General features: G+C 38.4%; 2 protein-coding genes across 7 annotated transcripts in view; one reads left to right on the forward strand and one right to left on the reverse strand.

Annotated features, from left to right (window-relative positions):
- LOC136768525 (adhesion G protein-coupled receptor E1) overlaps nucleotides 1-8,496 on the forward strand; it is a 29,836-nt gene extending 21,340 nt beyond the window's left edge. For all 6 annotated transcript variants that reach the window (XM_066722768.1, XM_066722769.1, XM_066722771.1 and 3 more), the window contains 6 exons: nucleotides 1,548-1,694; nucleotides 2,248-2,376; nucleotides 3,186-3,332; nucleotides 4,460-4,591; nucleotides 5,487-5,630; nucleotides 5,855-8,496. In XM_066722768.1, coding sequence (XP_066578865.1) covers nucleotides 1,548-1,694; nucleotides 2,248-2,376; nucleotides 3,186-3,332; nucleotides 4,460-4,591; nucleotides 5,487-5,630; nucleotides 5,855-6,213 — 1,058 coding nt within the window. In that variant the 3' untranslated portion in view covers nucleotides 6,214-8,496. The remainder of the gene's footprint in view (nucleotides 1-1,547; nucleotides 1,695-2,247; nucleotides 2,377-3,185; nucleotides 3,333-4,459; nucleotides 4,592-5,486; nucleotides 5,631-5,854) is intronic.
- Nucleotides 8,497-11,856: 3,360 nt separating this feature from the next.
- On the reverse strand, nucleotides 11,857-13,587 carry LOC136768100 (endonuclease domain-containing 1 protein-like). Its single transcript, XM_066722154.1, has 2 exons — nucleotides 13,393-13,587; nucleotides 11,857-12,692 (listed from the first exon to the last, which is right to left on the reverse strand). Exons 1-2 carry the CDS (start codon nucleotides 13,585-13,587, stop codon nucleotides 12,132-12,134), a joined length of 756 nt encoding a protein of 251 aa, XP_066578251.1. The 3' UTR covers nucleotides 11,857-12,131.
- Nucleotides 13,588-13,815: the final 228 nt, after the last annotated feature.

Consider the following 13,815-nt stretch of genomic DNA (forward strand, 5'->3'; position numbering starts at 1 on the left):
CTTCAAGAAAGATATCGCTGCTCTAGAGGCAGTTCAGAGGAGAGCAACCAGACTTATTCCAGGTCTGAAGGGAATGTCCTACTGAGAGACTGAGGACCTGAACCTTTTCACCCTGGAACAGAGGAGACTACGTGGGGACTTGATCCAAGTCTTCAAAATCATGAAAGGCATCGACCACATCAAACCAGAGGAGCTTTTCCAGAGCAGCAGGGACACACGCACCCGGGGACACAAATGGAAATTGGGCTTCAAGACATTCAAAATGGAAAACTGGAGACACTTCTTTACACAGAGGGTCATCACAATCTGGAACAAACTCCCCAGCGATGTGGCTGAAGCTGAAAGTTTGGGAATATTAAAAAACAGACTGGATAGGATCCTTGGATCACTTAGATATTAATGTACACCAAACGAGCACGATGGGTCGAATGGCCTCCTCTCTTTTGTAAACGTTCTTATGTTCTTATGTTCTTCTTATGTTCTTATGTACATGTGGGAAGACAACCTGCAAATTTTCTGGCAGATTCTCTTGTTTAGACAAAATCGAAATTGTCCAACATTTTTTGATGTTTGATCTAGACCCCAAGTCTGTGTTGAATTCCAGAAGGCTTATGTATTCTATAAATCTAACTAACTCTGGAACATCACAGAAAAAATCAGGAACTGGAACTAGGGTTTGAGACATTTGAGATCCAGAAGTACCAGATGCCCCAGATCCCCCAAGCCCCCCCCCCAACACTCCCTCTGACAAACGTAACAGCAGTGCAGATGCTCATACCAGGGAACACAGCGGTGAGCACACACGAACAACTGAACATCGTTTTGGTGGCTTACCTTGTTACATCAATTATTTCTGGTACATTTACTTGTGTTATATTAAATCGTTTATTGTAACACATTTTTAAGAACCTATCCAATAGATTAGAATGCTTAGAATTACCGGGCATCTTCCGTCAAAAAAAAAAAAAAAACGGCTCGGTGGCAACCCTTTTGAGATCTCAGTCCACTAGAATCTTTATAGTTTTATTGTGGCTGTTATAGAGTTCAAAAACTCTGCAAATATATAATTTGTATAGATGTATAGCTAAATTCACATTATTTGTTAAACTACACAAAGCACAAAATAAATGAAGTATGTGAGAATCACAGGTGTGGTAATGGGCTGGTGTGTAGGAGGGACACCACTAGGAGGCATTAGGTTACAGCTATAATCTTTGAATTTTTTACAAGATTTTACAACCATGTATATAGACATAGGCCACACAATGTGATGTTTTACAGTTCCAAATCAAATCTAATCTCATACTCTTAATGACATTTATTTAATATACGATCACATGTGCTGACATTTGGGTCATTCCATGTCTTGCACACCTGCAAACACAATGGTAAGTTTGAAAGTAATGCAAACAAACTGACACTGAGCAGATTTAGAAAATAATGACATTGTATGAAGGCAGAAGAGACATTTTTGCTTATAAGAAAGAGTACAATTCAACTTCCCAGAGGGACAAACGTTTCATTATGTAAATATTGATTCTCTGCAGACATTGATGAGTGTGTGGAAAACCCCTTAATGTGTGGTCCAAACGCACAGTGCATCAACACCATGGGAACTTATACCTGTTCTTGTGATAGTGGATATGCGCCCCGTCCTGGTATCACACTGACGAGCAACTGGGATCCGTGTCAAGGTAAGCACGAATAAAACACCCAGGTTATAGTCCAAGTCTAGCAGAGTAAATTAGTGGGAATTACCTGCAAAGGATGTTGGCTGTTGTACTAATAAAGGCAGGTGGTGGTTTGCTTATCCCACAATAAACACATGGATTGTGATAAACATGGAAAGTGCTGAGCCATAGATGCTTGTACACCAATGAGCATTAGCAGGCAGGATGAACTGCATTGTTTTAAATCAAATCTTATTTTTTTTTTGGCTTAAACAATTTCTTCTATATGAATCCATGTTCCTGAAGTGGATCATGCTGATTATAAAGATTGTATTGCGATGAGGTTACAGCATGTCTTGCATACTTAAACAGTTATGATCTAATATCTGATCTAATCATGCATGGAGAGCATTTGTTTATTACTTTATTTATTACCTGTCTGGGAGAGATGTGAAATTGATCATGTTGAACATTATTATGCATGTTATATTGATGTATGTCATGCATGTTAAATTAATGCACTTGAATGAAGGACAGTGATATTAATAGGGGTGGTGACTATGGTTCTTCTCCACAGACATCAATGAATGTTCACAGTCCCCTCCAGTTTGTGGTCCCAATGCAAAATGCATCAACACTGTTGGGAGTCACAACTGCAGCTGTAATACTGGCTATGCCTTTCCTGTGGACCTGTCTGATTGTCAAGGTAAGAATATAATTCTGGATAGATATCTTTATAAATGACTACACACATTTATATGATTGTAATCAATATCAACAAAATGCTAGGGTATACTGCAAAAAGTGTAGAATTTAAAACAAGGCAAGTAATGTTAAGACTAGGGCTGTCAACAATACTGATACTTTGATACTACCGCGATACCAAATGTCAGAAACAGTTCTGAGCTATCCATTCGGTAATATCGAAGTATCGGAGCACTCTACTTGTATAACGAAAATTTTGCGATTGCATCCTTCACGTAACAAAAAAAAAGGCTTTTTGTCCGTGCAGTGTCACCATACACCTCAGGTGGAAACAAAGAAAACACAGACGATATTGTAGCCAATGGACCTTATTCACAGTCTCTGAAAGCGATAAACAAACATGTATCACTGTTGTGTTTCTAGCCGTGTGAGTGATTCCCATTATGACAGATATAAAGCTCTGTCATTTCACAAATTTTCCAGTAGACAAACAAAAGAAAAGTTTGGATTATCACAATTCTCTGAGACATTGCACCACTTTTCTGTAGTATTTTTTGTTGAATTTGTTAAATTTGGGATTCAAGGCATTCAAGACAGAAAACAGGAGAAACTTCTTCACACAGAGAGGCGTCACAATATGAACACACTCCCCAGTTGAAGCTGACAATTTGGGAACATTTAAAATAGACTGGATAGGATCCTTGGATCACTTAGTTATTAATGGACACCAAACGAGCACGATGGGTCGAATGGTCTCCTCGATTGTAAACTTTCTTATATTCTAATAAATATATTCTTGATTTTCTTTAGACATCAATGAGTGTACAGTTGACACCTTGATTTGTGGTACAAACGCTCAATGTGAAAACACTAACGGGAGTTACAACTGCCACTGTGACCCAGGATACAGTCTTCCCTATGGAGTCTCTCTCACCAGTAGGGAAAACTCCTGCCAAGGTAAGGACATCTTACTATTACTATTACTACTACATAGCCTGTATATTTAGTGCTGTGGTAAGGTCTCTGCACTGTGGCATGGGAGACCTGGGTTTGAATCCTGTGGTGGCAAGTCTATGAGCATCTTCTATTTTTGGCAGTGGAGTAGTGGTTAGGGCATTACACTCTAAAGCAGAGTACACTGGGGGACACTGCTGTTGTACCCTTGAGCAAGGTACTTTGATTGCTCCAGTTAAATGCCCAGCTCTATAAATGGGTAAAATCTGATATATTGTAACAATTACAAGTCACTCTGGATAAGGACATCTGCTAAGAAATTGAGTAATAATGATAATCTACATTTTCAAAATAAAAGATTGTCAAAAGTGTTATTTGAAGATGGCAGTATATTTCCTACATAACTTTTTAATTAAAGCTATAACTAAATAATACCAAAAAATCCAAGCTACACAAACTTCACGTACATATTAATAATGATGCATAACTTCATATCTGAGCAAAATGATGGAATACATTCACAGATCAACTAAATATACAGTTTTGCACTTTTGCACTGATATGGTTTGGCTGATATTTGCTTCTGACAAAGAGCAACGATCACAAAACAATATCTGCTGGAACAGAATTCAGGTTGCCTTGATGTGCATTACCTTCATGTCAACTCACATTGTCTTCTGAGGCTTCTTAATACTTAGTCCTTCTGTCAATCACAGGAAAACATTGTATTGTTCTGAATTCATCCTATATAATGAGCTGTCTCATTATATAGGATGAATATATTAATGTTAATTTAGATTTTAATGTTTAGTCTTGCTTTAACTTCCTACAAACACTGTAGTGATGCTACTAAAGGTTTCACTGGTTATACTGATTGACTGACTCAGCTGGTGATAAAAAATGATAACTGATGAATTCAAATAAAGTGACTTGTGTTTTCCTCCACTTTGATCAACACTTGTCCAGATGTTTCTGAACAAAAGCAATTAAACAGGACTTGCAATTAAGAATTGTTTTGAGATTATTAAACAAGTAAAAAAATAAAAGATATTTTAAATGGTGTGGAAGTTGAGTTGAACTCCAAATAAAAAATAAACACCTTCTGATGCACGACTGTGATTCTCTGACAGATATTAATGAGTGTGCTTTATCCATCTGTGTGCCACATGCACAATGTATCAATACGATCGGAAGTTACTTCTGCCCCTGTGATACTGGATTCAAGGTCTCAACAACAGAAGCAAACAAAATCCAATGTGATGGTAAGACTTGTTTAGTCACATAAATAGTTCTCACGATTCAAAAGAGAAGACTTGTTTATCTAAAGAATGGAGGTCAAGCCACTCAGGAGGACTCTTTTTAAACCAATCAAACACTGTCTTTGTTTCCCTGTGTGGCTTATCCCTGTAATAATTGACACTAGGTTAAGATTAAACAATTCCATTGCAGAGTAGTGGGCAGGTCTCTGGACTCCTGAGCAGAGGTTTGTGGTTTCAATCCCAGGTGGGTGACACTGCTGTTGTACCCTTGAGCAAGGTACTGTACATAGATTGCTCCAGTAAAAACCCAGCTGTATAACTGGGCAATTGTCTGTTAAAATAATGTGATGTATTGTAACAATTCTAAGTTTGCCCTGGATAGGGATGTCTCCTTAGCAATATAATACAAAGCTGGGTATATAACATAATAACCTGTTTTAACTTATCACTAGTGACATGTCATTAACACTTTGTAAACTAAAATTGTAAGTTATAATTCTCTGTTAAGAACTTGAAATTTGTAAATATTCTGTAAGGGAAATGTGATTTCATGCTGTAGCCTCAGAAATGATTTACAAAGAGATTATATTTTCAATGCTGTTATTTTTCTTTCCTGGAACAGTCTGATCAGTTAATTATTTAAAGATTTATAAGTAAATTAATCATGTATTTCATCCGCTCCAGGTTGTAATTAAAATATGAAAAGAGATCACGAGTGGAACATTTGAATGATTTCTAGGTTCGTGTTTAATCTAAACTGAACTACAGCTAGTTAGACAGATACCTGGTGCAGCGTTAGCAAACTTTAGACTCTTCGACTCAACTGAGTGCCATGCAGTTTGGTAAAACTGAAGCACTGGCCCTCGCACAGAGTGATAATGGTCTTGATTCTCTGCAGACATCGATGAGTGTCAAGACCCCTCTGTCTGTGGTCCGTATGCACAGTGTAATAACACCGCTGGAAGTTATAAGTGTTCCTGCGAAAGTGGCTACCGTCCCCCCAAGGGAGTCAAGCTAACCAACAGTTCATTCCCCTGTGAAGGTAAGTGAACTGGACTTAGAACATGGGATCTCTATATAGGGATCTCTGAGAGATATTGGAAGATTGTTAAAGAAGCATCAATCCTTGAGTCACTCTTCTCGGGTTTGGTGAACTTCTCTTGCATTTCAGTCTGCATGCACAGTGCTGGGGAACTGGGTACTGACAGGGCATGGGCGATGTGAATGCTGATACAGCCTTGTTCCATCTTATCCTTGGTCCTCCAGAAAGGGAGCTCTACTTTGTGAAGGAGGGCCAAAGCTGGAAGGAGGCCCTGCAATATTGCCGCACCAACCACATGAACCTGCTGAGCATCATAAATGAGAAGCAGCACCAGGATCTGTTGGAGAAGCTGAACAATGAAGCTGGGCCTCCAGATGTGGTGTGGATGGGCCTGAAGAAGCACATGGCCTGGCAGCGCTGGTACTGGACAGACAAGCAACCACTGCAATACTCCCACTGGGCTGAGGGGCAGCCCAGCCATCCCTTTGATGAGTTGTGTGGGTCCGTGCAACGAGTCTCAGACAAAGACTATGAATGGCATGATGTCTGCTGCTACCAGAACCTCAGCTTTATCTGCTACTAACTCAAATTTGAATATTAGACTCATCCATGGGATGTTTATAGTGCTAGGTAGCAGAGGTGGCAGTAAGTCACACATGTGCAAGTCACAAATAATAGACAAGTATGTCTCAAGTCAAATCTCAAGTAACAGTGTACAGAATCAAGCAAATGTCAAGTTGAGTCTCTGAAAGTCGAGTTACAGCTCAGCACTTGAAAATTAACTCATAAAAATCTAATTTCCACAGGCAAATGGCATATCTAATGAACATAGTTTTTTTTTTAACTTAATCAGAAGAACATACTGCCTAAGCTTAATTCCAAAGGCTGAGGAGAAGCCTAGTACTGTTTTATGACTCCATAATCTAACCTTGCAGTAGCTACAGACCCCCACTGAAACCCCCCAGGCGCTGAAAATTAACAAATACAAACTCTACCTGAGAGAACCAACACTGGTTACCTTAAATTTGTTTATGGGAGTCATTAGCTAGCTGATCTGAGTGGTTGGATAATTACCCAATGTTAACTATGTAGTTATAAAGTGAGCTAACTTGGGCCTTATGAAATCTGTTTAATTATTTAGAATTTTCTGTTTATTTCTTCCTGATTTCTGTTTTTTTTTCATTATATGATTTTTTTAAAGCTATGAACTATACTGATTAAAGTATTTTATGTTTTAACACTGATTGTAATTTCTGCATTGTATGCAATATCATCCTCTTGTGATCAGTGCCTTAATATACTTTAATAAACTAATACATTTGGGGTTCACTTCAGTGCTCAATGCCAACTTTTAAAACTAACATCATATCTATAATCATATCGTCAGCTTTAGCATATTTTGTTAATGTATGTGTTTATTCTTTGTTTTGGCCGTTAACATCATAATAGTAAAATATATATATTTGCACAAAACATATCTACAATAAGAACTAACTGAAGGTTGAGCCTCCAAGTTGAGTTCCGAGTCATAAATCATCAAGTCAAAGTCAAGTTGAATTTTTTTAAAGTCAGCTAAGCAAGTCTCAAGTCGTCAAATCTGACTTGAGTCAAGTCATACAACTCGGGTCACCCATCTCTGCTAGGTAGCCATTTGTCCCAGTTCTTCACATATTGTCCTATATAACATAATTTAGGAATAAATTTAATATTTTTGCTTTGGCCAGTTTTTTTATGTACATTTATTTGTCTATGCAGAATAAATCGAGTGATCTATCTACGTATCTATGAAACCACTATGTAGGTTAACGCACAGTCTTATCACATTATGGATAAGAAATCACAGAGAACTTTTGAATTCTAGCTGCTTCTCCTTTAGCTCTAGCTCCTTTCTCCATATCTCTTTTTTGAGATTTCTAAATTCTTTAACCTGATGTCAGGATGCTTTGAGTTGTATATTCAGACAGATATGTCCAGGACATGAGGATAATACCTCTACTCTTTACGAGAAATGCCCTGGGGGTTCTAATGTCAGAACTGCTTCAATACTCTTGGCACAGATTCTACGAGTCTCTGAACTCTACTGGAGGGATTAACACCATTCTTCCAAAAGATATTCCCTCATTTGAGGTTTTGATGATGGTGGTGGAGAGCGCTGTCTAACACGTTGGCCCAATATCTTCCATAGGTGTTCAATTGGGTTGAGATCTGGATCTGGTGACTGCGAAGAACATAGCATATGATTCACATCATTTTCATACTCATCAAACCATTCATTGAGCCCTCGTGCCCTGTGGATGGGGGCATTGTCTTCCACTGTCTGACCACTCCCATCAGGATAGAAACGTGTCACCATAGGATAAAGGTGATCACTCAGAATAACTCTGTAATGATTTGCTGTGACCCTTCCCTATAAGGGGACAAGTGGACCCAAACCATGCCAGGAAAATGCCCCCCACAGCATAACAGAGCCTCCGGACCCCCTCACTATAGGGGTCCAGCAGTCAGGCCTGTACTGTTCTCTTGGTGTCCCACACATGCACTCGTCCACTTGTTGAGAACACAAGCCAGTTGAGCATCTGTGTGACTGAAGCTCCTGCCATTCATGCCCCAATAATGGCCCCTCTTTCAAAGTCACTTAGATCCTTTCCTCTTGCCATCTCGATTCAAAATCGAGGTCAACTGCTCTGTTCAGCATTTTTAAACATGCCACAGAGCATGACAGGATGTTAATTGCTTAATTGTATCATGCAGTACACCTAATTGGAGATATCTGCATTTGTTATGTTCCTCCACTCAATTATTCAAGTTTTTCCTTTAATTTGTCACCCATCTGTAGATTATAATAAATAAAGGTTTTGGAGTTTTATTGTGTGCGAGTTCTATGTTTTGACTTGGCACTAGGGTTGTAACGGTATGAGATTTTCACGGTATGATAATCGTCTCAGAAAATATGATTGACATGGTTTCACGGTATACGGTATTAAACAATCATTATTATTATAATCATCAGCTACAATGACCTTTAAATTAATGACAACAAATAGGGTTTTTTGGTTGAACATATGGTTTATTATAACAAACTTTTTATGAGAAATTAATTTATGTGGAAGTATGAGTCTACCTTTTGAAATAATAAAGAAAAGCTGCACATCTCCCATTTGAACAAAATAAGGAATAAGTTATTTCTCTTCAGATTAGACAAGAATAAAACAAACTGTTCTACCTCTTGAACAGCATGAATAGAAGAACAAAAAGTGCCAGGTTTTTCCACAACTCTAATCATGTCTTTAGCAATGAAATAAGCTTCAGCATGATTCAATTCTTTGGCTTGTTTGGATGTAGGATCTAACTTGATTCCTTTTGCAAGTGACTGTGTGACAGTTGGTTGAGCTGGATCAGGAAGCATCTTTGCAGAGCTTGACCCTAAAGAATTAACAGAATTATAAACATGATAAAACAAAATAGCATGTAACTACATATAACCACATAATGAACCAACAACATGGATGTAAATGGGAACTGAAATGTGGGATATAACTTAGATGGGGCAAACTAATTCAAATGTTTATAATCAAAAACATATCTAATCAATTGAATTCATAAAACCTTAATTATGAATTATTATTTAAGAAAATAATTATAAGATAATAGAGTCTTATGAAATGTATTTTATTTCCTCAGACATTCTGGGTTGTCTGATATAATTTGTCTGGATTCTATGATTTAATACAAATACATTATTGAAAATGCAATCAGATGAAATGTAACAACTTTTGTTTGTCTGCACAACAGAGGTTTACTAAATTAAAACATGGACAAAAAACAATATATTCCTTAAATAATGTTTAAATAAACTTTATTATTATTGTTGTTGTTATAACTTTAAGTAGGCTACATTCTATTGTACAATAGTAATATATTTCAGTCATTTATTTAAGCTAAACCAAACTTTTATTTTGACAAGTTGTACTAAACACCGATGAAATGCTCATTAAGTTTTCTCTCAGAGCAGCTCTGGATATGTTAATGTATCACGTCCTCATATACTGAGTGCACCAGCAGACGCTTTAAACACCATGAGCGTCACACGTACTTGAGTATGTACTACTAGACGAAACGGTGCTGCTCATTCACACAGACACGCAGAACAAGCAGAATATAGATTTACAGTAGCAGTTTCTCTGCTGTACATGTATGGGTGGAGTCTAAGCATTCAACTGGAAAGAAGTTGCATATGCGCTGCAGCGCAGGTGAGATCTGGTTTCATTTTTTTCCCCTCCAAAACCGTGGATAAGCAAATGTTCACGATATGATAATCGTACATGTCAATATCACGATAAACCACCATACGCCATAAGGTTCTCATATGGAGCCTCAACACCAAAAGCTCTGTGTTGTCATACTTAAAAAGGCCAACTTAATATTAAATCATACAACTTCATAAAGCGCCCCAAAACATTTCACATAATTTCTCATTGTCAATAATAATAAATGCAATCTAAACACATGACTGTTAGTATATTGTAGTACCTTGTGATGTATTATAGTTATTACTACAGTAGTACAACACATACTGTATTGTACTTTATTATACTTTATATTATTATATTATATATTTAGTATACTACATGGCCGCAATACAAGAGTCAAATCCCAAATCAGATTATTACTCTAGATTCCTAGAGATAGTGCACTTGCCCTCCACTACAACAGCTCACGTTTCCCAGAAGTTGAAAACAGTTTTTGCCAGATTCGGAATTCCCGAGGAAGTGGTGAGCGAAAATGGTCCCCAGTTTTCCAGCATAGAATTTCAAGAACTGGCCAATCAACTGCATTTCAAACACATCACCTCAAGCCCTCACCACCCTCAGGGAAATGGACATGCAGAGAGAGCAGTGCAAGTCACGAAGAGGATCTTAAAGCAGACAGACCCTCTCACAGCTCTTATGTGCTATCAATCAACCCCCTGTGCCACCACTGGATTCAGTCCAGCTGAACTTCTGATGGGCAGAAAGATAAGAACCACTCTGCCCTCCCTGGAGAAAAATCTTCAACCCAGGTGGCCGAACAGAAGGACTGTCAAACAGACATGAAAAAGAAAGACAAGCGTACTACTACAAGCATTGTCACGAAGCTAAACGTCTGCCAATACTGAGACCTAGAGACACGGTCCTCACAAAACTGGACCACGAGAAGGTCTGGGCTTCACCTGCAGTAATCAGACGGGAAAGTGTGACACCTCGTTCCTATGTCATTGAGACGGAACAAGGGGCAGTACTACGTCGGAATCGACGCCATCTCCAAGCTGTGCCTAACACACAGACAACATTCACATTTTTCACAAACAAAAGATACTGTTAACACCCAATCTACACCCACTGACACAACAGAGTGTACACCAACACAACAAACTGGGGAAACAAACCCCAGCCCTACACATAGACAGATATTAACCAGGTCCAGAAGCTAAGTTAGTAAGCCAGTTGTTAGACTGGATCTATAGAGAAAAAACAAACAAACAGATAGACACAGTTGTGGGAAAAGTTAAAGAAAATACCCTAGTTAGGGAGGTAAGAAGGTTTATTTGAATTGTTGTTCTGTTTATAAGAATGATTTCAGTTATGTTGTCTGTCTATATTGTGCAGAATGTTTATCTGCCAGGTGACCAGTTGTTGTTTGTTGTGCATGATAAATGTTGAATGTCTAAAAGAAAAGTTTAGACTTTTTGAAAAAAGCGGCAGAAATTGAAGATATTGTTAATTGATTAGCAATGTCACTTTAAATCTTTACGACAGTGATTGAGTGAAATCGCGAAAGACGACACCACGTGATGTATACAGGAACAGGTACAGAGCGCTGATGCAGGAGGTTTTTAATAAAACTAGGTTCAATATATATATATATATATATATATATATATATATATATATATATATATATAATATTAATCGTTACTTTAAGAAATTAGGAATTAGCAATATTTAACATGAGAAACTAAATAAGCTGTCATTACCTGTAAACACGCAAGGCTCAGAGTGACGTTTCCAGTGACGCATAACGGAGGGAAATTCCCCTGAACTCTCCTCTTAAAGCGACAGCACCACCACACATGCGCACTAACACCACATCTGAAATATGTACACAGAAGTGCATCTCTATAGAAATTACGCAAACATCTAGTGTGTTAAATATAAAAAAACTTATAGCAAAATCACTTTCCTCTCCACAGTTTATTTTAACTATTAAATACAAACTATCAAAATAGGAAGATGTACATAAATCCATCACCTGTTTTAATCTATGCAAGCTAACAGCAAAACTAGCACAATAAGCAAACCAATAAGGGAAATATTAAATAGCAGTCATTTACTTCATTTCTTCTCTTCCTGTATGAGACCAGCCACGTGATACATGTTAACACAAGCCAAATGCATTCATCTAAAATAAAAGAAAACACCTAAGCTAGCTAATGTGACTACAGCTGGAGCTAAAGCAAAGCCTCTACGTAATGCAGTTGTGGTAGAAAATCTGAATGTTTTTATCTACTGACATGGACTCCTTCAGAAAGTTTTCCAGGCTTTTGACAGTCAGTTTCACCACTTCATTGTCCGTTCTTGCATTCAGCCCATAAGCCGCGTGGGCAGGGAACTTGCACTTTGCGCTGTTGGGGGCGTTTCTGTCATAGTTGGTGCAACAGTAGGCCGACCACATGTACTTTGGGATGGCCACCCTGGCCACTTCATTCCTTCGGATCATGTTCCCTGAAGGCGTCACTCCAGTTACAACATTAGCCGTGCCCCTGCAGTAGTTATTGAGCCGCATTCTGATCATGTTCTTGTGCTGAGCCCAGGGGCCGATATTGAACTCCCTGACTTGCGGTACAATGTTAGTAAGAGTGTAAGTGGCGGCTTTATCATTCGGGTTGGCTTGGTGCGGGTCCAGGTTCAGCTGACCTCTTTCGAAGGAGAACGCATAGATGTAGTCACTAAGAACGGCCTGCGTGTCCTCAAAGTTCTGGTGATAGTCACCCTGGGGAAAGGGCTGCATTTTGTCCTGGGCCAGCTGGGAAAAGAAGAAGTCCAAATGAAATACTTTCTCTAAAAGGAGGCTCGCTTTGAGATGGCTAGACTAGAAATGGAAGACAGGACACTCATTAAGGAGTCGATGGAGTCAAGAAGCTTCACAGAGATTCTTATTTCTCAAAAAAAAAGAAGAAAGAACAAAGAATTTCTCCATTTATGTTACCACTGGAATAACTTCAAATTATAATACTAATGGAAAAACATTAACATTTTGATTGTTGTATATTGTTTTTTGATTGTTAAATTAAATTGAATAAATAATTGAATATATATATATATATATATATATATATATATATATATATATATATATATATATATATATTCAATTATTTATTCAATTTAATTTAACAATCAAAGCAGTATAAAATAAACTAGGTGGCCAGTACATCTGCATGGCAATTCTGCTCCATTTTACAAACTTTTAGGAAAGGTCAGAAGAACTTATTGCTTCAACACTTTAGGACTAGAAGCCCTAGATTACAGTCCTTCAAAAGGGACTCCCTTTGGTAACAACATTGTGGCAACCCAGACATTTGTTTCAGACAATAATAAAACATGTTCAGGTCACTGTAAAAGTAATTTGATTTTTACTTGAGAAAGATAATTGCATCTTAAAAAGTTTTACTCCTCCTCCTCCTCCTCCTGCTACTACTACTACTACTACTAAAACACTATACCTGTGGCTCAAACATCCACAGCACATCGACACGCTTGGCCCCGTCAGATCGTTTGAAGGAGTACGCTGAGTAGACCGGGATGTGGTTGGCCGTGTCGTACAGGGTGGCGTAGTGGGGTCTGTCTACGAAGCGCTGGCAGATCCTTTTCAGGGAGTGGTCTTCTAGCCACAGGGGAGCTGAACTGCTCACAGTCATCAAATGTTGCCCTCATACTGGCTCTGACCACGGCAAGAGCATGGAGCCCCAGAAGCAGTGAAAACTCTGAGAAATTAAGTTGACTACCTCTTTCTTGTGATAAAGCACTGGCCCGGACTACTTGTGCTATAGGGTTGCATTGTTGGTGTCACGGACTATTATCACTCCTTGTTATGCATATCACATCTACCTGCTCCCCCCACCCCTAATGGCAGCCTTCTGGGCCAC

Source organism: Amia ocellicauda, chromosome 14 (assembly GCF_036373705.1).
Source record: "Amia ocellicauda isolate fAmiCal2 chromosome 14, fAmiCal2.hap1, whole genome shotgun sequence".
NCBI classification, from domain to species: domain Eukaryota; kingdom Metazoa; phylum Chordata; class Actinopteri; order Amiiformes; family Amiidae; genus Amia; species Amia ocellicauda.